We start from the raw sequence: 26,527 nt of genomic DNA, 5'->3' as shown, positions 1-26,527 counted from the left end.
CGCATGGCTGCTTCTTCCTCTCCAACACATTTACCTGCTGGAGGTGGCAGGTCTGTGAATTTACCAATTTTGTCTGTGCCTGGTGCGGTGCCCCGCCCATGATGGGGTATCTTTACCTAAGTCCTCTTGGTCAGGTGCAGGCTTGCATCTTTGTCCTGGGGCACCTCCACGTAACCCCCCCCTGTTGAATGCCACCTTGCAATGTTCAAAAGGTCCTCAGTCGATAATTTTTCTGGTACTGATCCTCATGAACAAGGGGTGTCTCAATGCCCGATTCATATAGTCTGTGGCAGCTACCACTGGGGCAGTTCCCCACAGTGGCCAGGGGCTGACTGTGCCAAAGATTGTGCTTCTCCCTCCTGAAAATCCGGGGAAGAGGGCTTCCCTCGCACAGGCTCTGCAACAGTCCTCTGGATCCGATGAGATGCTGCTTTTTTTCCTGCCATAGTTCAACAGTGGTCCCTCAGCAATCCACTAGGGTCGTGATATGTGTCTCTGACCCACAAGCAATGAGGCTGAATGAGCAGTCAGGCTCCAAGGACTGCCATCCTTGTGTGCTACCTGCCTGTTCCTCCACTGGGCTATCCTTGTGGTTCCCAGTAACTGGGCAGACCTCAATGACCTTGTGTGGCCCGAGTTCCCCCAGGCCCTGAAGTGCTTCCGTGTGCCTCTTCCCTGGGCTCACCATCGCCTACCTTTAGGGCCGGTACTTCAGGGATCTTGCCGCCGACTAACTTGGGCTGCCGGGACATCAGTCCACTGCCCATGCCTCCCTTCTTTACGTTGGAGCCTCAACAACCCTCCCCAACCGAGTTTTTTTGCGGCCGTGGTTGCCTCACAGTCTGCGCTGCTGGAACTGCTGAAAGCAATCATGCAGCTCCCTCCCATGGGGCCGCAGGCCTAGTTTCCTGAGGCCACGGGTGGGTTTGGGGCAGCAGCAGTGTACACTGCTCCCACAGACAGTGTCTGCCACTTTGTGGGTCTGCAGCTTCAGCTGATGACTACTTGGCCACCATTGTGCAGCTGGCTGCTCTTTCCCCTTCAGCCGCACTTCAGCAAATGAGTCTCTTTACCCTTGCTTCGGGCTGGCCCCTAACAAGAAACCCTGGATAATTTTTCTAGTGTGGCACACCCCTGGGGCTGCAGCTTCTTTCCAGCAACAGGATTTTATTGGATGTTTTCGATCTGGGGAGCCACAAGCTCACAGAGAGACATCTACCATCTTGACCCTCTGGGCCATGCCCCCTTGGTCTGTCAAGGCAACCACCTTTTTACCAAACCTTTAGACCTGGCGACTTCCTGCATGTGTGTGGCTCTGTCATCTCATATTAGAACTGTCCAATGTGGAGCACTAACAGCTATTTTATTTGGATTTAGAATAGCACAGATTCCTGCCACAGTAATTAAAAGGCAGTAATATAGCCAACTAGTTGGCACTCACTTATTCAATCTCAAGTGGAGTGGAAGATGCATTACTAGTCAAACTTGAGACTTGTCAGTCACATGTACTGAAATCAGTAAGTTTAATATTCTGAGACAAGTATGTATGTGTGCCCTCAAACACGATTATTTTGCAACATCCTAGTGAGCAGACTGAAAAATACCCTTTGGGGATCAGTCAAGCTGTAGCGTCTTTCTGAAGATGGAATTAAAAATATTTAATGAGCTCATTGTCCTTTCATAGAAGAGATTACTGGAGAATGTTAAAAAAGGCCATCATCTTGAACGAACATTTTGAAAACTGGATCTGAAGTGCTTTGTTCTCAAATCAGTAGAAGCTTCTTTTGAGTTATCAAATCACTCATTCCCTTTTTTTAAAGATCTCTGCAAGTCGCCGGTAAACGTTGTCAAATCCACTAACATGGTTGTTGTAATCTTACTAGGTTTGACCGATACGTTTAAAAGAAATTTGTAACTCTATTTTCTTGTATTGACTCTAAGGATAACTCTGCACCATTATTTTTTAGGTCGAGCATTCGAGACCTATTGTAATTTCTCTTGTGGCTTAAAACCATCAACCTGCTCTTGATTTGTTTTTTTCAGTGCCCTTTAAAAATCCTTGCTTGCTAGTGGCCAGTCCTGCCTCTTTGTCCCTCCTTTTCTCTTCTGTTCCTCCCACGCATCAGGGACTAAGTACTGGCTCATTACGCAATGGTTCTTCATTTGTTCTTTGGGGGAAAACTTTTTTCTTGGTTTCCTGCTCTGTTACTGTTTGCCTGTGTTCAGCTTTGGTGGCATAGCTGTTTAGCTTTAACTATAGAATTTCTCCCGCCCACCTTCTCTTAATGCTACAGTTGGGTCAGTGCTGCCTCCCACGCAGTGCCTCCAGCTCCATTGGTTGTATTTTTTAACCTTTTTGCATTTTTCCATGTCGATCGGCAGTTGGGCTTTTGTTTGGTAGGATATGACTTTGTTTGGGCTTCTTTTTACGGGTGGTGGATTTGTTTTGTTTCCCATAACTGTTTGTGAGTGCGCAGTGTTTACTCGGGGACTTTGCCGCAATAACTCCCCAAAAAAGCCACTGTGACCAGAAGCTTAATAGAAGGGCAAGCAAAGGGAGGCTTGCACAAAAGCTATCAGATAAAAAATAAAATAAGCCAGATTTGAAAATAAAAATCATGGCATCTTCTAGTCCATGTCGGGCGAAAGACCAATCCGCCCTTGTTTAAGGCGGGGTGTTAGAGATGTGTCACGTCATAAGAAAGGAACTCACGTTCGTTCTTTTTTTGCCTAAAATTAGTAGTGCCTGACTCGGAAATGTCCGCCTACTTGCACCTAATTTTACTGAGTGTTGGTAAAATGTCACGCGCGACGGGAGGGAGTTTTTTTCTTCGAATCGCAAGATTTACAGAAAGGGAGGTGGATTCAAAATTGACGGGCAATGTAATCACGATCACGGAACCAGTGAAAGCTAGGGGAAAAGAAAACTGTAAGTATACGTTGCCATTCTGAAGACGTTTGTAGTAAATAGAAACATCAAGTTTTCTAATGCCAGTGGCTGTGTACAATAGACACTTGTCCAGGGATCTAAAATGCATGTTACAATAACAGCCGAAGCTCCCTGTGTTTGTTCGTTTTGCCTCAATCTCCATGACTAAGCTTTCTTCCTCTGCTTAGTCCCAGCCAGTACATCGGTCCAAAATCACCCCTACCCGGGTGGTAGCACTCTCACTGGCCCCTTCTCTGTGCTGCTTCCTGACTGCTCACGTCTCCGCTGTGTTTTTGACAGATGCCTTCACCCTCTGCGCCACTATCGGCGCTCTACTGTTTTTCACTGTAAAAAATTGGAATGCAGCGATGAGAGCTGAGAGGCTAATGAGGTCAAGTGATGACATGACAAGCATGGAAAATGATGAAAAGTGACACCCACTGTTATCTCGGGTGCATGTCTCGGGTGCACCTCAAGGTGCTGTGCAGCTCATGTCCCTCTCGCTGGTCTTTATCGACATGATCAACTTCAACAACCTGTGACTCATGCACCTGGGGGTCGCCTACTGCACCGCAGGCCGCTGCCTCAGCACCGTCTTCAATGTCCTCCTGCCCTACCTGCTCCTCAAGCAGACCATGTCCGCCTAAGGCCCTAAGCGCTCCTGGCCTGTGGGGTTATTCTAGGTAAGTCAATGATGTGCAAAGGTGACAGGGGTGAGTGTCAGAAGTGCAGGTAAGTGGCAGAACACGAGCCTCAAACACGCGCCTGAGAGCGAGCCTTCTCCGTGAAGGTGAGTCCACACAGACGCATGCCGCGCTTTCACTTCCGTGCCACAACCGCTTGTTCTAGTTAATTTTATTTACTGTCTGAGAAATGCATGTCATGTTGAATTAATTATTTAAACAGATCGCTGTGTCTCTCTGTTGTGCTTTATCTCGCTGAAGTCTAGACGTCTCTACTTGTCCATGTTTTGCATTAGCGATCACTGTTTTTTAGGTCTCGCCTGACCCAGCGCATGCGCTGGTCTGGCGAGACTTATTGAGAGGGATCCAAAAAGTGCTACCAGGCCAGCCTAGAGCTACGATGCATGTCCGCTGGCGCGCACGCCGCGCTTAACCGCGATTACTTTCACTTTCACGGCCGCACGGCCGCTTTGATGTTTGATTGCGATCGCGATCACTTTCGCGGCCACTTGGCATAGCCAATAGGTCTCGCTTTTGGGACCTTATAAGTATTTAGTTATGCAACTGTTGCATGGCTAAACACTTCTAAGGTACCAAAGGCGAGACCTATTGGCTGTGCCAATGCTTGTTTAACAAGCATTTGCAATGCAATAGGTCTCACATTTACGCGAGTTTGAGCTATTGGCATTGTAAATGAAAATGCTTTTATTTATGCTTTGGTTTTTGAAACATAAATAAAACCCATTGTCATTTACAATGCCAATAGCTTAAACTTGCGTAAATGCGAGACCTATTGCATTCAAATGCTTGTTAAGTGTTTATCCCGCTTCCTTTCGTTGACATGTTAGCACCCCCCCACCCCCAAGTCTGATTCTATTTGAACCCCTGCCACTTGTTAACCTCATCTCTGGTCTTGCACTACCCTACTGCTTTGTAAATTTAAAAAACCCTCAGTATTACTTGTAAAATTATGTGAAAGAACGCCCCATTACACCATTTTATATGAGCCTCTCTACTGACGCCTGAAGGACTGAAATCAGCACCCAGCCAATAAAGGAAATTACCTCCTGTGCCCTTCCAGCGGTGCTGAGCTTTGCCCATCATTGGGGAGATGGCCCTGCCCAGTGTCTGCTCTGGTGGAATATGCCTACCCTGGGGTGTCCTTCTCTAGGGTGTATGAAGGTCCACTTTGTTCTAACTGTGTCGGATGCCTCTGGTTTGCCCAGTGCTGCTCTCTGTCCATGCTGTGGTGTAAGTTGGTTTGCAATACTGGGGCATCAATTGTGATGCTGTTACTAAGCATGTGCTGGTGTTACTGTTAGGAACAGCGTCTTGGCTACTGCAGTCTGAACTGTTGTACTCCAGGCTAGCATCATGATAGTAATACTGATGGCAGTTGAGATTTTAGTATTTTCATTGAGTTTGCCACAAAACTCTATATGTGATGATATCAAGATTCTCGCTCATACATCACCAGGGACTGTTGTGACAATGTCTATGCCCCTGGACCAGTGGGCTAACACCCTCTCCCCCAACGTATCCTAATGTACCCTTCTCCTATGTTAATCTTTTTTACATGAAGCTTGAGTCTATATATAGTAGTCCATGCATAGATCAGCGATGCAAAGATCAACCATTTACAACAATTAAAAAAAAAAAAAAGATCTATAACATCTTCATCAACTTTATTTCGGCTCAACGAGCCATAAAAGTACATAATAGCATAGGAAGTTAAAAAAACAACAATACAATGTATAAATATTAAAAGAAATAAATGATAAGGACATATAAACTTCAGGAATATGGATAAAAAACACTTGGCAGCCAACATTTCAAAAGGAAGTATGGAAGTCAATAATATTATAAAAACCCTGCATAAAAACTATCTATAACCCATTGGAAAGGAAATCAACAACCAACAATATGAAAAGGTCTGGAATGAACCGCGATCTCAGGACTTGCAATATTGTTGGGTATTACTGATTGAGAGTTGGTAAACTGCAGCCCAGCATAGCCCGGGTGTATTTATCTAGAGTTCCCAGCTGGGCTAGCTAACCAGCAAGACAGTGACAGGGGCTGATGAGAGCTACATTTGACCTTTTCAGGAGGCAACTGCAGCTTGCACCACCCATTGACCCGGCCTGCACTGCCAATGCCAGTACCACCACAACTACTTACATCCCACTCCTACAAGTGTGACAATTCAGACTATTCCAGAACACCCAAAGCTATAAAAATGGTCGGGCAGCAGGGATTATTAATTTTACTAACGCATATTCGATTATTAAACACCCCGTTGTTGGTTGCTGTGCTCACCTAAAAAAGAAATAAACAGTGTCACCAAGTAGTTAGCTCACATAAGAGCTGATATTGAAAACTGAATGCCAGCACCGGCAAACAGCAGCTCAAATTAAGCACCAATCACATCCTTTCGCAGACATGCCTATTTGTGGACGATGCTCTCATTAGAACGAGCTAATGACATCTGAGTTAAGAGGCCTACACTGGTCGCATTAACACTGGTCTGGGTGAACGAAATATTTTGCATGTTATTGCCTTCCTGATAGTGGTGCATGTGTGCGGCACCATCAGGCAGGAGTACACCCATCAGCAGCTGGACCACACCACCAGGGCAGCATTGCTCATCGATGGTGGGCAGGAAATGGGTGATAATTATCACTCTTTCTGTAGGACTATAAACCTAATTGCAAAAACAAAGGGTTTTTACCGTGCTTGTGGGCATTTACTGATCACTCGCTGCTCACATGCACTTTATACCTCTTTGTTTTATCAAGCAGAAACTGAAGCCCTGGAGTATGGTGAGAGTGGATGCCTTATTTTGGTTATGGGCCCACAGCGGCCGCCCCTGCCACCAGCACTAAACCAGCCACAAACCCTTACAACATCCTCTTCAAATGCCTGGTTTCAGATTGGCCCAGTCCCTGCCTGAGTAGATGTACTCTTAGAAGCCAAAGATTCTCTGAGTATCTCAACAAGTGTAAAAGTAATGATAGAAATAACATTAAAATAAGGGCTAGGTCCTGTAAGTTCCTGTCATAGAACCCACAGACCCCAAATTCATAGACAAGTACTGCCTGCGAGAAGTGGGTGAGTTAGCAGAGGGACTGCTGCACAGTATGGTCATAGATAAGAAGTGTGTGCCTGAGTTTTTTCTGTGAATTGGTCCCAATGAGCCACATGATTGGAGGATGGGGGCGGCACGAATTCAAAAGGGCACCTAAATCTTCACCCATGTGGGGTTTGAAACACAGTTTCTTTCTGTGCTTCAAAAGAAATGATGAATCAGCCTAACCCCACAGAAAACCTCAAGGAGGACATCACAAACTTCAACAACTGGATCAAGAACTGTGCAGACACCCTCACACCCATTAAATCCAACAAGCAAAGATGAATCAAAAAGCAGACCAGCTGGTACATAGAGGACCTTGGAGACTCCAAATAACACTGCAAATTGCAAGAAAGAAAATGGAGAGCCATCCACTAAACCACTGACTGAACCACTTACAAGACTGCACTCAGATACTACCACCAGCAATTGAGAGACACCAAGAAAAGAGTACTAGCTGAACGCGCTGATGGGAGCTCCAACACTGCAAGGAGATATTCTCGATCGCCAAGGACTTCACCACACCTTATGTCTCCATCAACAGCATCATCCCCTCCCAAAATCTCTGTGACTACCTATCAAACATCTTCCACAGCAAAATTGCAAGCACATACAGAAACTTAACACACAAACCAGACCATCGCAATTTCATTACAAACCTGCCCATCACAATCCAGGACAACCACCTGACCAAATGGAATACTCTCACCAGAGAAGATACAGTGACGATCATGCAGACCATCCACTTAAGAGCTCCAACAGACCCATGCCCCCACTACACCTACAACCTATGAGCATCATCCATCAGCACTGCCCTCACCAACACCTCCATCACATCTGCCACATTCCTGGAAGAGTGGAAGCATGCAGCGGTCAACGCACTCCGCAAGAAGCCAGCAGCCGACCCGAGCCAACTGACCAACTTCTGTTCTATCTCCCTGCTCCCCAACCCAGACAAAGTGATAGAGAAGGCCATCAACAAGCACCTTACAACCCACCTTGAACACCACCATGTACTGGAGAACACTCAATTAGGATTCAGAAAAAAACACAGCACCGAAACCATTGACTAAATCTGGACCATCCTGGACCAAGGATTAACAGCAGTCCCCATCCCGCTGGACCTCTCCATGGCCTTCGACACGGGTTTCCCCAAAACACTCATCAGAAGACTCCAGGAGTACTGAGCACCCTTGGACCTGCACTCAAATGTATCAGTGACTACATGACTCCACTTGCCAACATCATCCAATCCTAAGGCATTGCTCTCTTCTCATACGCTAACAACACCCAACTCATCCTTTCCCTGATGGGCAAGATAACCACCACTAGAGCCAACTTCACCACTTGTATGACCATGGTAGCAGAATGGATAAGAACCAACTGGTTGAGCTGGTTGAAGCTCAACTCCAACAAGACATACGGACTGGTCTTCGGAAACTGGACCTCCCCATGGGACGTCAACTGGTGGCAGACAGAGCTAGGACCAACACCCAACAACCACACCAGAAATCTGGGGATCATCCTGAAATACTAGGTCACCATAATGGCACAAGTCAACACAGTGAGTGCTGCCTGCTTTCACATCCAACAAAAGATCTTCAAGTGGCTGCCACAGACGACCAGACTCACCATCACACAAGCACTCATCACAAGCAGATTCGACTATGGCAACATACTCTTCCCGGAATCTCAAAGCAGCTTCTACACAGACTTCAGGCCACCCAGAACGCTGCCGCAAGACTCAAATTCAACCTCCCACACCGCACCCAGATCTCACCACACCTTGGAGAGCTCCACTGGCTCTCCAGTCACAAACTCAGCCAATTCAAACTCCTCACACACACACACATACAAAACCTTGCACAACACTGGCTCAGCATAACTGAACAGTCACATCAGTGGCGTAACACAGGCCCCTGCAGCCCCTGTCGTGCGGGGTGGCCCTCAAGCTCCAGGGGGCCCCCGCAGCACATTACTCTGGCTGGAGAGCTCATGATTGAGTCTAGAGGGGGCCCCCTCCACGTGCCTTGCTGGGGGCCCCCCTCAAGTTTTGTTACGCCAGTTTGCCGCATACACTTTCATCAGACCGCAAAACACCTTTGGAAGGCTGATTCACTCTCACTCGCACCCCACCCAACGCATTCACAGAAGCAGAGCAGGAGGTCACTCGTTCTCCTACAACACACCCAAAAAATGGAACGACCTCGGACAACATATCAGAGCCTCCTCCTTACTTCTGGAGTTCCCCAAGAAACTGAAGACCTGGCACTTTGAATAACTCTACACGCTTACACATCTGCTCAAGCACCTGGATTCCCTCACAGGATTAGTGTGCAATACAAATCAATATAACAAAGCATATACCATACCCAAATGTCTATGTCAGAAAGAGTATGAGCTCTTAAGAGAAAATGCTGTAGAGAACAAATAAAAGAAGTGGAATATTCAGAGCATCTGTTGGTCAGGTACATGTTTTTAGACTACCCAAAAGCACGCCTGGAGGAGGAGTCAAATGTTAAATGACTTTCATTCTGAGAAATAAATTGGCACACCTAAGATCTGATAAGAATTTACAAAAGATATTTGACCCTTGTAGTACAAGTTACTTACCTTCGGTAACGATGTATCTGGTAGAGCCGATTCTAGCCGCAGATTCCTTAATGTAGAATTATCCCCAGGCGTGAGACTGGACCCGGAAAACTTTCTTGTCCAGCATCTCTGCTCTTCGGGGGGCGGTACCTCGCGACTCTGCCCCGACGTTCTCCGCGGGCGTGACGTCAGCAAGGTCACATAAGCCCCACCCCGGCGCGCTGATGTCAGTTTGCTTCGGAAAACCTTTCCGCGCCACAACGCGGAGCCATCACAACAAAACTGAGGAGAACATGGAAACAGTGTGCGAAAAAAACAGAGAAACAAAAAGAGAGAGAGACAAAAAGGCGAGGAATGGCACCAGGTGGCACCAAGTCGCCAGGAGGCTACAACAGGAAAGCCAAAGCAGGAAGAGAGCAGACCACCTCTGAGGAACAACCGTGCAAGTCAGGTGGTAGCACCAGGCAGCACAAAAGTACCAGAAGGCCACATCAGTAAAGCCACAGCAGGGAAAGCGTAAGCACCCCTCCTTGGCACCATCGAGCAAGCCAAGGCGAGAGCCAGGCCGGAGGCACAAGCAGTGGAAAGCGCTGTAAGAGAAAGAGAGAGAGACTGCAACCATAGACCACACAGCAAAGGGCCACACGCCCAGAACAGAGGAACAACAGCAATCCACCCCAGACTACACAGTCAAGGAAGGCCAGAGCCTCTGAAAGGAGCAGGAGGCCAAGGACAGGCAAAAGAACCCCCAGCGTCGAAGACCGCAATGGGATCAGAAATTGTAATAACATAGGGGAAAGAACCCAGCTGAAGGGAAGCCCGACGGGCAGAAAATGAAAAAGAACCCCCACAGAAGACAAGCCACTCAGAGGAAGGCGAGCGCAGAAAACCAAGCTGAGGGTCCTCACAGAACGGGGAGGAAGGGCGGGTCGTGAAGGAATCTGCGGCCAGAATCGTCTCTACCAGATACATCGTTACCAAAGGTAAGTAACTTGTACATCTGATAGAGACTACTAGCCGCAGACGTAGAATAGATACCCTAGCCATACCCAGAAGGGAGGAGGGCCTGCGAGAGAGCCTCCCCACCAGGAGAGACCAGGGCCCCAGTAGGGGACATGGCACAAGAACAAGAAGGAAAAGGCCAGGATATCCTAAACCCAACCAAGGGAGAGTGCCCAACACCCCGCAGGGGCAGACAGCACCCCAAAGCCTCAAGGAACACAAGGGCCACCTCGAACCCAGTGAGAATAGGTAGAGCCAGAGGCAGGGCCCACCGGAAGAAACAAATGCACAGAGATAGAAAAGAGCTGAAAACACCTTGGCCGCAAGCAGCGGACAAGGCCGGAACGGCGCCACCGCCAACAGCACAGGCGGAAGAAGAAAAGTACCGTTGTGCAAAGCCCCAGCGGAACCAGAGGCAGGGGAGCAAGGAAACACATCAAGAGCACTACGGAGGAGTAGAACAAGCAGTCCTGGACGGGCACGCACCGCCAGCAACAGGCAACACCACGGAACAGCGCACAGAGGAAAAGGCAGACGCCAGCTGAAGGCAGAGGCCAGGGAGGACCAGGACACACCCCAAGGGAAGGGCGGGGGCAGAAACACACACACACACTGACCCACGAAGAAGTGGAGGAACCGGCAGAAAAGAAGAGAGAGATGGAGGACGGGCCCAAGCCGGCCACCAGAACACATAGGCCAAGGAAAGCCAAACCTTCTGGAGCATCAGGCAGAGGACCAAGCCAAAACGCAGGACAAAAGTGCGGAACCACCACAACACGATGCCGCAGACAGCAGGCCAGACCGGCCGAGCGACATGTCGACAAGGAGAAGGACGGACCTAGCGCAAGCTGCTCCAAGACAATTGGCAAGAAAATCGCACCTGCGACATACCGTGACGCCACGGAGAGTAAGGAACCCAAAAGGGTGACCACACCTCCCCAGCACATGACAGATCTATGTAATAGCTACAAGTACCCCACATAGGGTAGGTTACGTCCCAAGAACTATGCGAACACCTCTTAGGAAAAAAATTCTGCAGCAGAGGACAAAACAGAAAGACCTACAGAAAAAACCCGGAGATGGCTTACCAGGCAGCCAATAAAGAAGAGACAGAAGGCCTAATCTCAAGGCCTACTGGGCTTACCAACAGCCAAAACCACAAGTCAACAAAGGGCCGGACCAGCAGCCAACAGCACCAGGGGCCCAACAAAAGGACCCCAAGGCACATCAACCAGACAGAACACACAACCTGGGCTACCCGTTACAAAGCCCCAGGAAAACAACGGGAGAACACCTCCCAAAACACAGACCGACAGTCAGGTCACTGAGGGGGGGGAGGAGGAGGGCGAAGCCCCGCAAGACACCTCTGAATGGCAGAATCCGCAGAGGCGTGGAACAACAGAGTGCCATCAAAGGGGAGGTCAACCAGCCGTTCTCTAACGTTCTCAGGGAAAACACTATCCCGTAGCCAGGCATGACGACGAAGGGCCACCGAAGTAGCCATGGTACGACCAAGCACCTCCGAAACGTCCAGAGCCGAGCGAAGAATGAACGCCGCCAGCTCTTGGCCATCCAACACATGGTGCCGCAGATCAACGCAGGCACCCTCCTGAGAAGCGGAAGACATAAGGGACTCCACCGAGTCCCATAAGCAAGAAGTGGCTCTGGCTAACACACAAAGAGTGTTAAGGGCCCGCAAAGCAGCACTGGAGGAGGCGAAGATGTTGCGCTTCCAGGAATCTAACCAGCGGGCCTCCCGTGACGGGGGAGACAACACCGATGGCAAGGAGGGAATGGCAGTCTGTAAAAGAGGGCCCCTGGTAGAAGGGTGAAGGGAAAGACAGACAGGATCATGCGGAGCAGGACGGTGGCGGTGCAGAAGTGGCTGGGGCACTGGGTCCCCCGTGGCAGGACTCCCCTAGGCCCCCAAAAGAGAACTGTGGAGCGAAGCCTAGAAGGGAAGAAGCAGCTCCCGTCCACCAGAGCCCCGATGGAGAACCTTCAGCAGATGATCCGTGGGGAAATGGGTAGCTGGATCGCCCATGCGCCAGATTCCCGCAGCCGTGGAAACAGCCCGAGTGTAGGCAGCACTCGCCTCCGTAGGGCCCCGCGGCGGGGAAAGCAGTTCCTCCGTGGGCGACGGCTGCAAGTTAAGGCGGCCGTCCCCCAGCCCAACCGGAGGAAGGAAAGGCCAAGCCCGGAAAGGGGGAAGGTGGACCGATGAATGGGGAACCTGAGGCGCCTCCGGCGAAGACTGCAGGAGTGGAGACGGCGAAGAGCCGTCCTTAGAGGACGCCGGGGAAAAGGTCACAACGCGGCGACCCGTCTCCGGAGAAGATGAAACCAACAACCGCCGAACCTCTGGAGAAGAGGGGGCGCCCGAAGACGAATCAACGACCCGACGTCGGCCCGGCACCATAGAGTATGCCACCGGCGTCTGGTCAACGTCAACCGGCGCCGAAGGGGACGCCGGAATGACCTCTGCCACAACGCGCGGCGCAGGAGACCGAGGCGGGGTCGGAGCCGAGGCGGCTAAGGAACGGCGCCGAAAAGGCGTTGACTCGACCTCCGACGAGGCAGCCGCCTACGTGGAGGGATGAGGGGGCCCAGGGACACGCTCCGACCCCTAGCCGGCCCCTGCGACGCCGCCAGCGCCTGAACAGCATCGCCTCGGACAAGGCCGCCGCCTGCCCAGAGGACCGAGGGGGACATGAGGACACGCCCCGAGCCCCGGCAACCTCCCGCGACACCAAGGGACCCCCGCGGGGGTGTGCGGCGAGGCAGAGGTGCCATGGTCCGAAGGAGGGAACCCCGAAGGGCCGCACCCAGACGGCACCACAACTTCAGAACATGGAGCCGAGCCACCGACGCAGAAGTCCCCGCACGCGGCAAGGGATCTGCAGACGTCCCAGGAAGAGAAGGAGAAGAGGGAAGAGCCAAAGAGGCCTGCAAGGCCGCTGAATAGGCCTCCATCTGGGCTCCGGTCGCCCCCGCGCCGGGGAACGGCGGATAGGGTGGCGACGCACGGGGCTGCACCACCTGCGGAGAACCCACGCCCCCAACAGGCCGAGGACCGGGCCTCGGGGACAAACTGCGACACTTACCAACAGGTGAGTGACGCCCTTGTGGCCTGGGAGAGGGACGATGTCGGAGACGGAAGCGGCGGGTCTTGAAGCCTTCCGCGGGGGACGGGCACGGCGACGACGCCGACCTGAACATGCGTGCTGAAAGGAGTTTCATCCGGCGCTCCCGCCGGGTCTTCGGCTTCATTTGCTGACATGCCTCGCAGTCCGTGGAGTCGTGGTGCTCCCCCAAACACCACATGCAGGTGGGATGAGGATCCGTCGCCGACATCTGGCGCGCGCAAGGCGAGCATGTCTTGAAGCCCGAAGGCATTTGCTCACTGTTCTCAAGAAAAAATGCTCAAAGTGGAAAAAGAAGGCCTGAAACAGGCCAGGAACACGATCCAGATCTGCGTTGCACGCGGAAAAGAAGAAAACTGATGTCAGCACGCCGGGGTGGGGCTTATGTGACCTTGCTGACGTCACGCCCGCGGAGGACGTTGGGGCGGAGTCGCAAGGTACTGCCCCCCGACACGCAGAGATGCTGGGCAAGAAAGTTTTCTGGGTCCAGTCTCACGCCTGGGGATAATTCTACGTTAAGGAATCTGCGGATAGTAGTCTCTATCAGATTGAGAAATTAGTGTGATGTACAAATAGGAAATTACTTGTCAGGAAAATTGATAAATATTATTAGTAATGCATGTGATTGGAATAAGAGTGTTTTTTTATACGATCTGTGATTTTATGTTTTTCTCAGTTTAACTTACAATTCAACGTTTGTTTTGACAGATCTATGCATGTATTGGAGACAGAAAACAATCAACTTATTTTTTTAAAACAGATAAATACATAAATCAGGCTTCTTTTACATCTCTCTCCAAGCTGTCAATCATAGACTCCAGGCTCAACAATATTTGTGCATATTGATACCGTTAGGAGTTTTAAAAAAATAGTAATATTTCCTAATAAAATTTAATTTTGGCAGATGTGCTAGTACCACAATGTTTATTCTTTCAGGTGAGTGTATTATTTTATCATAAATAGCTAGTTCTCACATAAAACCTACCAGACAAAGAATGTGAATGTAATTGTACCTGTACATCAAATGTGGAAATCTACTGAGTGAAACTTCGTATCACAAAATAAGCATGCTTAAACACAGATAGAAATGTTAAAAATAAATTACAGAAAAACTAAAACAATGTGGTCATTCATTGTAATAATCTGAGGATAATTAATTAGAAAAGGTAACAGACGACTACAAACTATCAATTCTCATTTGTTTTACTGAAACTAGATGGGAAGAGGAGTTGCGCTACCTGTACACAGAAAGGGAAGGAAAGAGACATTGGGAGAGAATGAAAGACCAAGAGACATAAAGAACGAGCGAGGTATAGAAAAAAAGAACATAAATCAGAGAATCAGAGGTAAAAGCAAAACCCTGTGCTTTTGTCTTCAATTCTCACTTACGTGTTTGATGGTTAATGCTATGCGGTCTTTCAGAATCCTGATTGTCCGATAGATTCAGATTGTCCTTCTCTTTAGACCTTAATGAAAATACAGATCCGGCAATAAGAGGACCTATTTTAAGAAGGAATCATAATTAGCATTTTGGAAAATACTCCTTAATAAAAAGAAAATCAGGGGCAACATGTGGATTAATTAAATGGGGAGAATCTGCAATCACTGACCATGTGAGGTCGAGTAGGTTAGCAATGAGAGGGGAAATTATAGTGTATCTATCATCGACAAATAAGCAAGGGGTAACTGGTGTGGAACTGTTAAGTGTCTATGTCAGTAGAAGGGAGGGATATCTTCTGCCTTCATGCAAAAAATGACAGTTGCCCCACCCACAAAGTGATGTCACTTTGTTACCGGGACTTCCGGGCCCCTGAGGGCCCTCACCGACAGTGATGTCACTTCAGGGACGGTCACGTGTGTTGTGACATCACCGAGGTCACGTGTTAGTCACATGCTCATGGTCATAAAACGTGGTTAGGATGCTGTCATAACAGGTACGCGCCCCATTGCCCTGTGTCTAGGGCTTTGTCACAAGTAAAATTGCAACACTCTTGGGGAGCACAGTATGTGAGTGTCTAACAAAGCAAGCGCGGGCATGTTCAGACAGCAGCGGTCATGAAATCTTGATAAGAAAGGTGGAGGTCTTCTCAACTCGAGGCTCGGAAAATACACTGCTGAAATCCCCAGCCCACCTGTCTCCCTAAGCCATCTGTCTTAGTTTGAACAGTTAAAATTTGAATTAAAACAGTCTTTTGTTAGAAACGTCAAGACAAATTCATAATTGAATCAAGCCTGCTATGAAATGGAACCCATACGAAGATGGCTGGTACTCCTCAACTCCTCCAAGTACTCCCATTGCATAAGTAGCAAACTCTACTAAGTATAAAATGTCGTCCCAAGGCCACACACACAATCAGAAGCAGACATCTGCTATGAAATGGAACCTAAATACAGATGGTTGCTCCTCCACAGCGAAGTGGACCCAACGCATAATTAGCGAGTTCTACAGCTAACAACAGCATCAGAATGTCCACGTCATCTCTCGAGACAGCCCCCGGCTAGTTGCAGCCTCTGGCACTGCCTCACCCCTTCCCTAACTCGCTACGTCTTTTCAGACTTAAAGACTTCAAGCAAATGTGAACTAAAAAAAAACACAACAATGCTTATTAGTATGCATCTGAAAACTCCATAAACCATCCTTTCCTTAATGCACTGCACCACTTATTAAATTCAGAAATATCCTTTCATGATCCCCTGTTGAATTACACCTCACAAAACAAGTATTCCCTGCATGAATAAAAGACTGTTATGAAATTAAAACAATTCTGATACAAGCTGGACTTGTATATTGGGCTTAACACACGCTTCACAAATACAAAATAACCAAAGAACTAAACATCTGTCAGAACTTGTTGATATTTTCAAAGCTACTCTAAAAAAAGTCAGACTTTTAGGTGCTGGAGGGTGTGGAGCAGGTGGTCACAGACACCGACCTAGGAGCTTGATCTTCTATGAGTCAAACATGCCCCACATGGTCCACGTGCCTCTCAATTCACAAACCAACACTGGGAATTGAAAGCTATATACATATGCTGGGCGACCCTGTAGTGACATCACATCCTTGTCCCACGTCCCTACATCCCTGCAACATGTCCACTCTTTTAGAGGTGCTGAGGAGCTGCTCAGTGCAAGCGGCAATTAGTGACTGCTGAATTCAGGCTTCACAGCTGTCCATTTCTAGTGCAGATAAAAATAAATGGGGGTGATGGGGTATTGCAAAATAACAAAGTCCACTACAAAATGTGGAAATGCGAACCTACAAATTCACTTTGGCTAGTTACCTTCAGTACTTAACATGTAGCAAAATAAGAACGGTGTAGGCTGTGGGAGTAACTGCAGCAGGCACAGAGAGGTTTCACAAGAGAGAGAAGGGGTGGAGGGTAGAGAGAAAGAGGTCAGAGAGGGAGTAAAGAGAGATGAATGGTTGGAAAGGAAGACTGAGTGGGGAAAAGAAGGGCGCGAGGTTGGTTTGAGCATTTTACCCACGGCTTCTTCTGCTTCCACAATTCAGCTCTGCTTTATTCCACCTGGTTGCTCTTTCTATCAAAATCATGTTACACTTGCCGATTTATCCCCATCTTGCAGGTTCTGTTCATCCTTGCTTTCTGACCTGGTCTCTGTTTTTCTATATTTACCCTCTTCCTCCTTTCTGCATTTTGTCTCTGCTTTTCTTTCTGGGTCAAAGTGCGAAGATGAAAAATAACTTCCAGTCCCAGAAACTGAGTGCTGGTGCCCTCCACCTGCATGCTCCGGTACAAATTAAGCACAGCCAGTACACAAATATGTCAAGGCTTTGGGTTGTAAAAGGACCCCTTAGGAGTTGTGTGTGTACTGCAGGGGCCTTACGCCTCTCAGAAATCTTAAATGCGAGTCAATAGGCCGTTTACTCCAGATTCCAAAGCAGCATTGCCCACTGGGGTGGCAAAGCCCCGGAGAGAGGGTACAGCATAGGACAAAGCAGGGCAACAACCAGGGAACGGAAGTAACCTGGGGTCATCACAACAGATGCTCATGGCCTCATATTGGTCAGGGTCACGAGGCCGGGGAGAGGGGGGCTCAAAGGGAGGAATCCGTGATTGTGATAATGGAAGTACACAGTGCAAAGATCTCTGGTCTCCAAACCATGGTCGCTGCAGAGATTTCAAAGCCACGAGTTCGAATCCTGGTCAAGCCACGTTAGTTTTCTATTCTTATAATGTCGGTAACATTAGCCAATAGAAGCATCGGTTGTTCACCTACAAATGGCAGACCTGCTGTATGAAGTGGTCAATAAAACATACAATTATTATTTTTAGGGGCGCTTCTGATAATGTACAAAATAGAAATAGGTTAGAGGTGTGTATGCAGAATACAGTGCAGTCCACACCCACAGTGCCACAAAGGCAAGAGAAGTATTGTCTTGGGCAGCACAAAGGAGCGGTGCTCTGTGACCAAGTCCTGTGAGATAAATAGCAAACAATATGTATATTATATGATATCACAGGCGTTAATAAATGAAACTGGAGTTAAAGTATTGTGGAGTAACTCAAAGAAAAAGTGCAGTAGGGTCGATGCAGGAAACCCATTTCCCCATGACATATGGGGCAACAACCCCAATAGAATGAACACAATTTGTTAAGGTTAGTATGTCTACCAATGTTTTGCATTGTTCTTTATATGCAATTGTAATTGTAAATGTATTCATATAGCGCTTATTTTTTTTTTTTATTAAAGCAGTAGTGCTAATTGGTGTAATTATGGTAGGTTGTTGGGTAAATATTTCTTCAACTGGAGGTGGCTCCTGAGTCTAGACTTTCAGACAGACCCAGCCACAATATTGCCACCGGCTTTCACATCTTTGAATGCAGGCTGCAGGATCTTCTCCATGCTGTGCCAAACCTCTGCCTCTTCGTCATTAAAAGAACATCTCCAAATGTTGCTGTTCTGCTTATGGGAACAGATTAAATGGTCAGTTCCTGTGCTTGGAAAGGGCAGAAGGGTGTTATGAAGCACTACCTAAAACAAGGTATTTTAGTTATAATACTGATGTAGTTTTAGTAATACTTTATTTAGAGACCTGATCACTCTCAAATGTGGATGCAGATTGTCATAATACACCTCCAGTGGTATGCCCAACCTATGTGCTGAAGCATTCCAGCAATGCTGAAATGGCGCGTGATAAAGGACACACTGGCTGCACTCTTTGTGATATTGGAAAACCTGTCAAACCCTGACTGCCCGTCTGTATATCCGTTACTTCTGAGCAATATTTCAGAAAATATTCATCACTCAATCTCAGCAGGAATGAATAGTGATCATTATGTGCCAATCATATGTGGTACCAGAATATCATTGTTGAATAACATGAGTATTGTGTTCCAATTAAAGTTAACACAAATATTGCCTTATGTAGTTGAATTTAGAAAATCTTCACACAGTGACACAATAGTTTTGTAAATATATTTAGGACACAATACTTGCATCTGAAGGTATTTTTGTACTTAATTTTCTGACATACTGCCAACAAGCCATTATTTAATGGGTGCCCACATCACTCTGTCCAGTACTGCACCTGATTACTACTCATCATAGTATGCTAATATACGTAGCTCTTAGCATTCAGACTCACTAGTCAACTATGTAATAACCGTCAGGGGATCAGTGTATACAAGTACAACTAAAGCTTTATGACACTACATAGTATGAACCATGAACCTTAACAAAACACTTAAAACTATGGTCCAGGAAATAGAAAAGACAATCAGATCAGTAACACCATCTCCAGGCTGAGCATATACACTTGGACGAAGCCAACAACCACATACATTCCACCTGCTTACCCATGCAACAACCACAGAAACAATTAGAAGGGTGCCAAACACATTTTCTTTTATTTACTTGAGTTTTATATAGCGCTGGCTAGACCCAGAGGTATCAGAGCGCTTTACATGAGGAGAGTTACATAGGTTACAAGTTACATATTGTTACAGAAGGTACGTCAATTACAAGTTACATCCGTTGGTTCAAGGCGTGTAGAGGGTAAGGGGGTAATGTAAAAGGGCGACAGGGAGGGAAATTAAGGGTGACCGGGAGGGAAATTAAGTGTAGAATTGGCACAAGGAAAAACAGAGCAAGTAGGGGGAAGAGAAATTCAGGGGAGAGAGGAAAGGAATGGGGGAGGCAAGCAAAGAATGAAAAAGGGAAGGGGTGAGGGGGTAGGAGACACAGCGAGGAGACAAGGAAGTAACTGTCTGATGTCCGGCTGGGTGGGAGAGGGCTCCCCGCGGTAAAGGGATCAATCCCAGTCTTCCATTTAGTGTGATTTCCTTGTCACGGTGGACTCTCTCAGCGGGGTCGCTGAGACTCCAGGGCATAGATGCTGGATCCCTCCCCAACAAGGGGAGAAGAGTGCTTTGGTCATGGGCACACTTAGAAGAATGAAGGAGGGAGGAGGAGGGGGAGGGGTAGAAAACCAAGCGTGAACACAGTGTCTGACTTCAGGCAGGGTAGGAGATGGTTCCCAGTGGTAAGGGGATTAATCCCAGACCTCCACTATGTGAGACTCCCTTGTCACAGTGGACTCTCTCAGAAGGGTCTCTGAGACTCCAGGGCAAAAATGCTGGATCCATCCCCAACAAGGGGAGTAGGAGTGCTTTGGACACGGGCATACTAGAGGGGGCCATAATAGGGAATCGGGCTGGTAGGGTTGCATAGGTTACAAATTACACATTATTACAGAAGATACGTCAATTATGAGTTAAATCCATTGGTTCAAGGCGTGTAGAAGGGTAAGAGGATAATGTAAAAGGGCGACGGGGAGGGAGATTGAGCGGAGCATAGGCACAAGGATAAACAAAGCAGGTAGGGGGAAAGGGATTCAGGGGAGAGAGGGAAGAAATAGGGGAGGCAAGCAAAGCATGAAGGAGGGAAGAGGTGGGGAGGGGTTAGGAGACACAGCGAAGAGACGAGAAAGTCCAGGCTAGACCCAGAGGTATTAGAGCGCTTTACATGAGGACTAAGGCATGTTACAGCGTTAAATCAATTGCAGTTATATTACAGTTAGATCCATTGCTAGTGTATTTAATAAACATAGAAAAACAAGATGAGGAGGAAAACAATGTCTGATGTCCAGTCAGCCCCTCTGATCACCTTTGGGGACCACACAGGGCGTAGACCTGAAATCGCCTGACCGGCGCCATTTTGAAGATAGGCGACCTCACCCAGTATGTGGTATTGGGCAAATATAGCAGGGACCAGGAGTGTGAGTATAGGTAAGATGGCCACCATAGTTTGTGGAGGGAGCAGGCCCATTTCTATTTCCATGCTCAGCAGAAGATCGAAACCTGGGAAAGGAGCAGACCCATTTCTCTTTCCATGCTCAGCAGATCCTTCAGATCAGGGAGGGGGCGCCATCTTCTGGCTCGGCTTTAGGAGGACGACATGGTAGTCTAATTATAGCAACAGACCATAAACATACAAAATGGGCACTCATAAATGCACACTTCAGTCCAAAAGAAGTCCCGATGTTAGCAGTCACTCCACAGGTGAGGGAGAGTGAAGCTGTTATCAGGGAATCACCCCCTGTTGAGTGTCTCAGAGTCAAGTGACCGACCCCTGGACCTTCCATGGACCAGTAGCCAGGTAGTGTGAGAGACTATGGGGTCAGGAGTTCTCCAGCAACATCGAGGTTCAATAACAGGGCAGTAAGAGAATCGTCAGTCCGCTCACACACACCAAGTACCGCCGGACCAGATCACTGCAGTATGGGCCTGCACAATGCAGCAGCTAAGCCTCCTTACCCCCACCGCAGTACAACACTGGTCCCTGGGCAATCAGCGTTTCCCGCTGTTCCTGGCACGGGCCTTTCACTGTCTAGCGAGGCATCACATTGTAGTCAGGCGTGGAGATCGCAGCCGCCGCGACCGGATCACCGGCAGACACCACCGCGGGCCCCACGCTACAAGCACATCTCAGTTAGTGAGGACGCAACAGTCGCATGTGCCCTGCTGTAACCCCTCACAGCACTTCAACGTGGAGAGCACTCCTCAGCCCGTGCGTCTCGGCATTCGCTCTGTATGCGGGGGTTCAGCGGCCCCCACAGGGTCCATTCACATAAACAATTGAAAAGGTATCCTTTTGAAAAGAAGGTACAAAAACCCCAAAACACAGACTTACCCTTTCTGCTGAGAGAGATGAGGTATAAGAATAAAGGCCCACACATCTAATGTCAATCATTCTGTAGAGAAATCTAGGCTCTTCACCCTCAAACGGGTTAGGGTGACAGGTCACATGATCCTCTTTCCCTATGAAAAGACTGCAGGATTCTACATCATTTGTTGATAGATTGATAGTTTTAGCAAATAAGTAGGTGAAAAAGTGTAGGTGTGTGTGGGAAAACGAGAAAAGTGTGTGTGTGGGGAAAAAAGGGAAAGTGTGTGTGTGTAGGAATAAGGGAAAAGTGTGTGTGTGGGGGGAAGAGAAAAGTGTGTGTGTCTGGGTGTGGGGGGGAGGCAAAGTGTGTGTGTGTGTGTGTGGGAAAAGTGTGTGTGTGCATGTGTGAGTGCGTATGTGTGAAAAAAGGGAAAAGTGTGTGTGGGGAAAAAGGGAAAAGTATGTGTGTGTGTGGGGGAAAAGGGAAAAGTATGTGTGTGTGGTGTGTGTGTGTGTGTGTGTGTGTGTTTGTGTGTGTATGTTAGTTAGTTAGTTAGTTAGTTATTGATTTGGTCTGTATTGTTGAGCCGTGCAGCCCAGCACCGAAAAAAAAAACAATCAACAATCAAAATGATTTGTGCACTATTATGTACAACTTGTTGAAGAAATAAGTTGAAATATCCTAAAATAGGTACGAAACATGGTTATAAAAGAAGAATACCTGAAAAAATTACCAGTATAATAATAACATGAAGAAAGTGCTTATAAAAGACCTTTAAAATAAAGAGTTTAAAAAGGGCCTACTTAAATATGATACCAGATTACGATTGACAATTAGAATAAAATTGCACAAGTATTGGCCTCAAGCTTCACATCAATGGGTCTCAGTTTTCTTAACTGGAAAACAGGGAGGACACTCATCCACAGAACCATTTTCCCCTTTCTAATTTGTGGCAAGTGATTTAAGTAGAGAAGCGGGAAAGTACCAATCCTGGAACAAAAATATAGTGTTTTAACTCAGAAGTAGATAATCTTCTCCATGTGGTAGGATTTTGTCAGCTACTAGGTACTAGTTGGACAACTTGCACTTAGGCACCAGGTCCAATTTAGGTATCGCGATAGCTCAAACACTATTTGTTCACATGTGTCAGATCTAAGGACACTTTGGGCCACAGCACACTGGCTAAGTCCCAAAAGGCGACAAATCAGAATAATCCACTTGGAGCGGGGGGAAATATATTTAGATGAGAAGAATAAAAAATGGTCCTCAGTTTCCTTGACCTAAGGACAAAAGGGATGCTCGTCCACAAGACCATCCACCCCTTTCCATTTTGCAGTCAGTGATTTAAAAGGAAGAGTTCCAATTCTGAAACAAAAGTATAATGTTTTGAGTTTATAGGGGGTGATCTTGCCCATATAAGACTCATATTCTGGAAGAGATTTTTGATCAAGGAACTTATCTATAATGCCATTCGGTTGAGCACCATGCCAAGTTTCAGTTACAACATGCTCCCAATCATTCTTCTTAATTTGCACACCTATATTACTACCCAGATTTTCAGACATATTTAACCCACTACAAAGGTCCTCAACCACTGTTAACCACGGCGTGGAACAATTATTTTCTAATACAATCAATTATTTCAGCATCATCTTGTATGGACCAAACTCTAATCCAATGTTTTATAATCCTTAAGTGGATAGTGTGGTCAACCCTCTGTAGATCCAAATCCCACCTCAGCCGGGTCATTGGCGTAGTACTTGGTAAGTTGAGAAAAGATCTTAGAATTTTATTTTCCGCAATTATCAGAGAGTCCCCAAATTCATCCCCACACAAGGCACCACCTAACGCGACTCCTCTAGTACCGGGGATAATGCCCTGCTTGAAGCACTTCTGTATTTCTTTAAAATAACTGACGAATGGTGTTGTAGCATTGATTGACTTTTCTCAAGTTGAGGCTTCCCCAACAATTTATCTGACAATCTCACACCTAAATAATCAAAACTTCTAACTCGCTTAATTGGTGTGCCATCAACATACATCTTATATACATACATCACCAATTTTCAAGGGACATTACGTTGAAATGGGGATGAGTCCTAACACACTCTCTGCAGAGAAAGGTGAATCTAGTCGAGGTACTGATAGAGCTAGATTTCATCAAGATTAGGCATTGCTTTATTTTTGTGCTTCAGACAAACTGCATTTAAAATGACGCAGATTTTGGTGCAAGTGGAAAACACATGGCACATGAAACATGAAATGAGGCCTAGACAAATGTATTCTTTTTAAGTGGCAGATTTTGGTGCATGAAAAGTGAAAACATGAATCAGATGCTTTTAAAGGGTAACACTTTTGGTACCTACAAGCGAAAATATGAAATAAGGCCTGGTCAGAATGCTTTCAGTTCAAAAGTGCTTTCCTGAAGAAGAAAAGCCATGCTCAATTGATTAAACAGCCTTGTTTAAATGTGATTAATCAATATGTAATCTCACTATAGAATTCACATTAATTTAGAAAATATATTTGTACTTTCAAAATATCATATAATTGTACTGAATTAACATGTATTTTTGCAAGAGTAGAAATGTGCTGAAATGTGTTTTTGCATTGTAGAAAACCACGTGATTTCAGTTTGCTTTAGTGGACTCCGGTTACTGCAGTTTTTGCCCTTGAAGATTAGAATGGAATGTGCTCCTCTTCCCTACCAACTTTCAATGAAAGGGCTTTCTTAATAAATCACGCCCTCCTGTTTCCGTCTCTTCGTCCTCACTATGTTGCATATTTTTTTAAATTTTTTGTAGCCTGTTTAAACAGTGGAGAGAAGAGAAACTGCAGAGCACACATTTTTCTTATAAAATGTATTTTTCTGTTTCCTCATAAATAATACTTTTTGTTACAGAAAATGTAATTGTTTCAAAATGTAAAGGGATGTGAAGTCATGTAATGAGGAACACGCCTGATTAATGACGTATCCAGTCAGCCCATGGGGAGACGATGTGTCTTGAAGTTCTGATTGGACCAGCTATGAGGACCAAGCACGTGGACTTTTGCTTGAAATATGGCTTACAAGTGGGAGGGGTGGCTTTTTGCTCATTTTTTTCTGAGGGCCAGGTCCAGTTTCTGTGCTGGACACAGAGACAGGGAGGAGAGAGAAGGAGGGGCAGCATCTGTGGGGGCTATTTTGCAGCTCCTGAGACAGAGAGAGAGAGAGCTGAGAGGATCAGAACAGGTTTATATTTTAGGTGTTAAACTTTAAATTTTATGCTTTGACTAATTGCTTTTGAAAAGATGTATTTGTCCTATGCATTTATTTCTCTTTGTGGGAGATTTTTGCCATTTATTAATTATTGATCAGCCTTTCAAGACTCACTCTTTTCTTAGAAACTCTTTAAGAGTTTTGACTGACATTTTGCGCCACATTTTCTTTTCTACATGTGATGCTTTTATTCAGACTGTAATATGTTCTGTATTAATGCTAATATTTTTCCTAATTTCCAAATTCTGTAACCTGATTGATATTTGACTAATGAATAAAGGGTCAGAAAAAGTTCACTTTTAACTATGAAAATAAAAACCTTTAAAATACTCACAACTCTCTTTATTGGCTTAAATATTATATGCATTTTTGATTTTTCATGTTTAAGTAAAGTCTCCTGAAGGTAATATACAGTGGCAAGTGTCCAGTACCTTTACAGGGGTGAATTAGAGGTTTTGCATTCAGAAATTACCGTGAAATTACCGCTGCATCAGTACCGAGATAAAGTATGTGACCTTTGCATGACTAAAAGGGGACAAGAGCTGCTTCTGAGCCAGAACTGGTTGATTTATCTAAAAGAGAAGCAACAACCTGAAGTGAAATGTGAAAAACATCCTATGTTATATGCCTAACAATGTTTGTCACGCTCTGTTATGGACTCGTCCGTATTACTGCCGACAGCTGAACATGGTTCAAAGACTCCATAGGAAAACCATTTAAGTACATTTTTACACAAGCACTAAGCAAGATTTACCACGAAGGTAAGGCCTAGGTGCATGGAAGGTTGCGATGAGTAGTATGCTGCACGCGCGGTTGCTGGGGTATGGGCGAGTGTGGGGGACCGATAAAGATATAAGAAAAGAATAAGTTAATGTGCTCTCTCATAAGTATATTTATGGAATGGGCTTGAAAATGTCTGACCCATCTGCAACATTTTACTACATCGCCGTGACCCCGAAGGCACCAAGTGCCTGTGGACCATCATTATGAAATCAGGTGTGCTGAGTGCAGGGTGCACGTGGCAGTCAATAAAGCATTTTAAGGTCTGATCACTCAATCAATTAGTCAATCAGTAGCTTATAGAGCGCACTACTCACCCATGAGGGTCTCAAGACGCTGTGGGGGGGGGGGGGGGGGGGGACAGCTCCGGGTCAGTCGAAGAGCCAGGTCTTGAGGTCCTTCCTGAACGTGTGGAGGGTTGGGGAGAGTCTGATGTTGATCGGGAGCTCGTTCCAGGTTTTGGCTGCGATGTAGGAGAAAGCTCTCCTGCCGGCTCTGCTTTTACGGATGCGGGGGACCTATGCCAGGGCGAGGTCGGCGGAGCGGAGGTGTCTCTTGGGTACGTGGAAACATACTCGGTCATTGAGGTATTTGGGTCCGATGTCGTTGAGGGATTTGTAGGCGTGGGTGAGGAGTTTGAAAGTGACCCACTTCTCGACGGGGAGCCAGTGGAGGCTTCGTAGGTGTTGGGTCATATGTTCGTGGCGCGGTGTCCCTAGGACAAGCCTGGCTGCGGTGTTCTGGATGGTTTGGAGCTTGCGTAGAAGAGTTTTATTGATTCCGGCGTAGATGGCGTTGCCATAGTCTAGCCTGCTGGTAATGAGTACGTGGGCGACGGTTTTTCTGCAGTCGGGGGGGATCCATTTGAAGGTCTTACGGAG

General features: G+C 46.9%; 1 protein-coding gene across 3 annotated transcripts in view; it reads right to left on the bottom strand.

Moving 5' to 3' along the window:
• Positions 1-26,527, bottom strand: part of LOC146775773 (uncharacterized) — a 409,198-nt gene that overhangs the window by 232,410 nt on the left and 150,261 nt on the right. For all 3 annotated transcript variants that reach the window (XM_085636851.1, XM_085636852.1, XM_085636853.1), the window contains exon 3: positions 14,866-14,976. In XM_085636851.1, the coding sequence (XP_085492977.1) occupies positions 14,866-14,976 (111 nt within the window). The remainder of the gene's footprint in view (positions 1-14,865; positions 14,977-26,527) is intronic.

The sequence above is a fragment of the Triturus cristatus genome, chromosome 12 (assembly GCF_964204655.1).
Source record: "Triturus cristatus chromosome 12, aTriCri1.1, whole genome shotgun sequence".
Classification (NCBI taxonomy): domain Eukaryota; kingdom Metazoa; phylum Chordata; class Amphibia; order Caudata; family Salamandridae; genus Triturus; species Triturus cristatus.
This window is presented reverse-complemented; position numbering and strand designations above follow the sequence as displayed.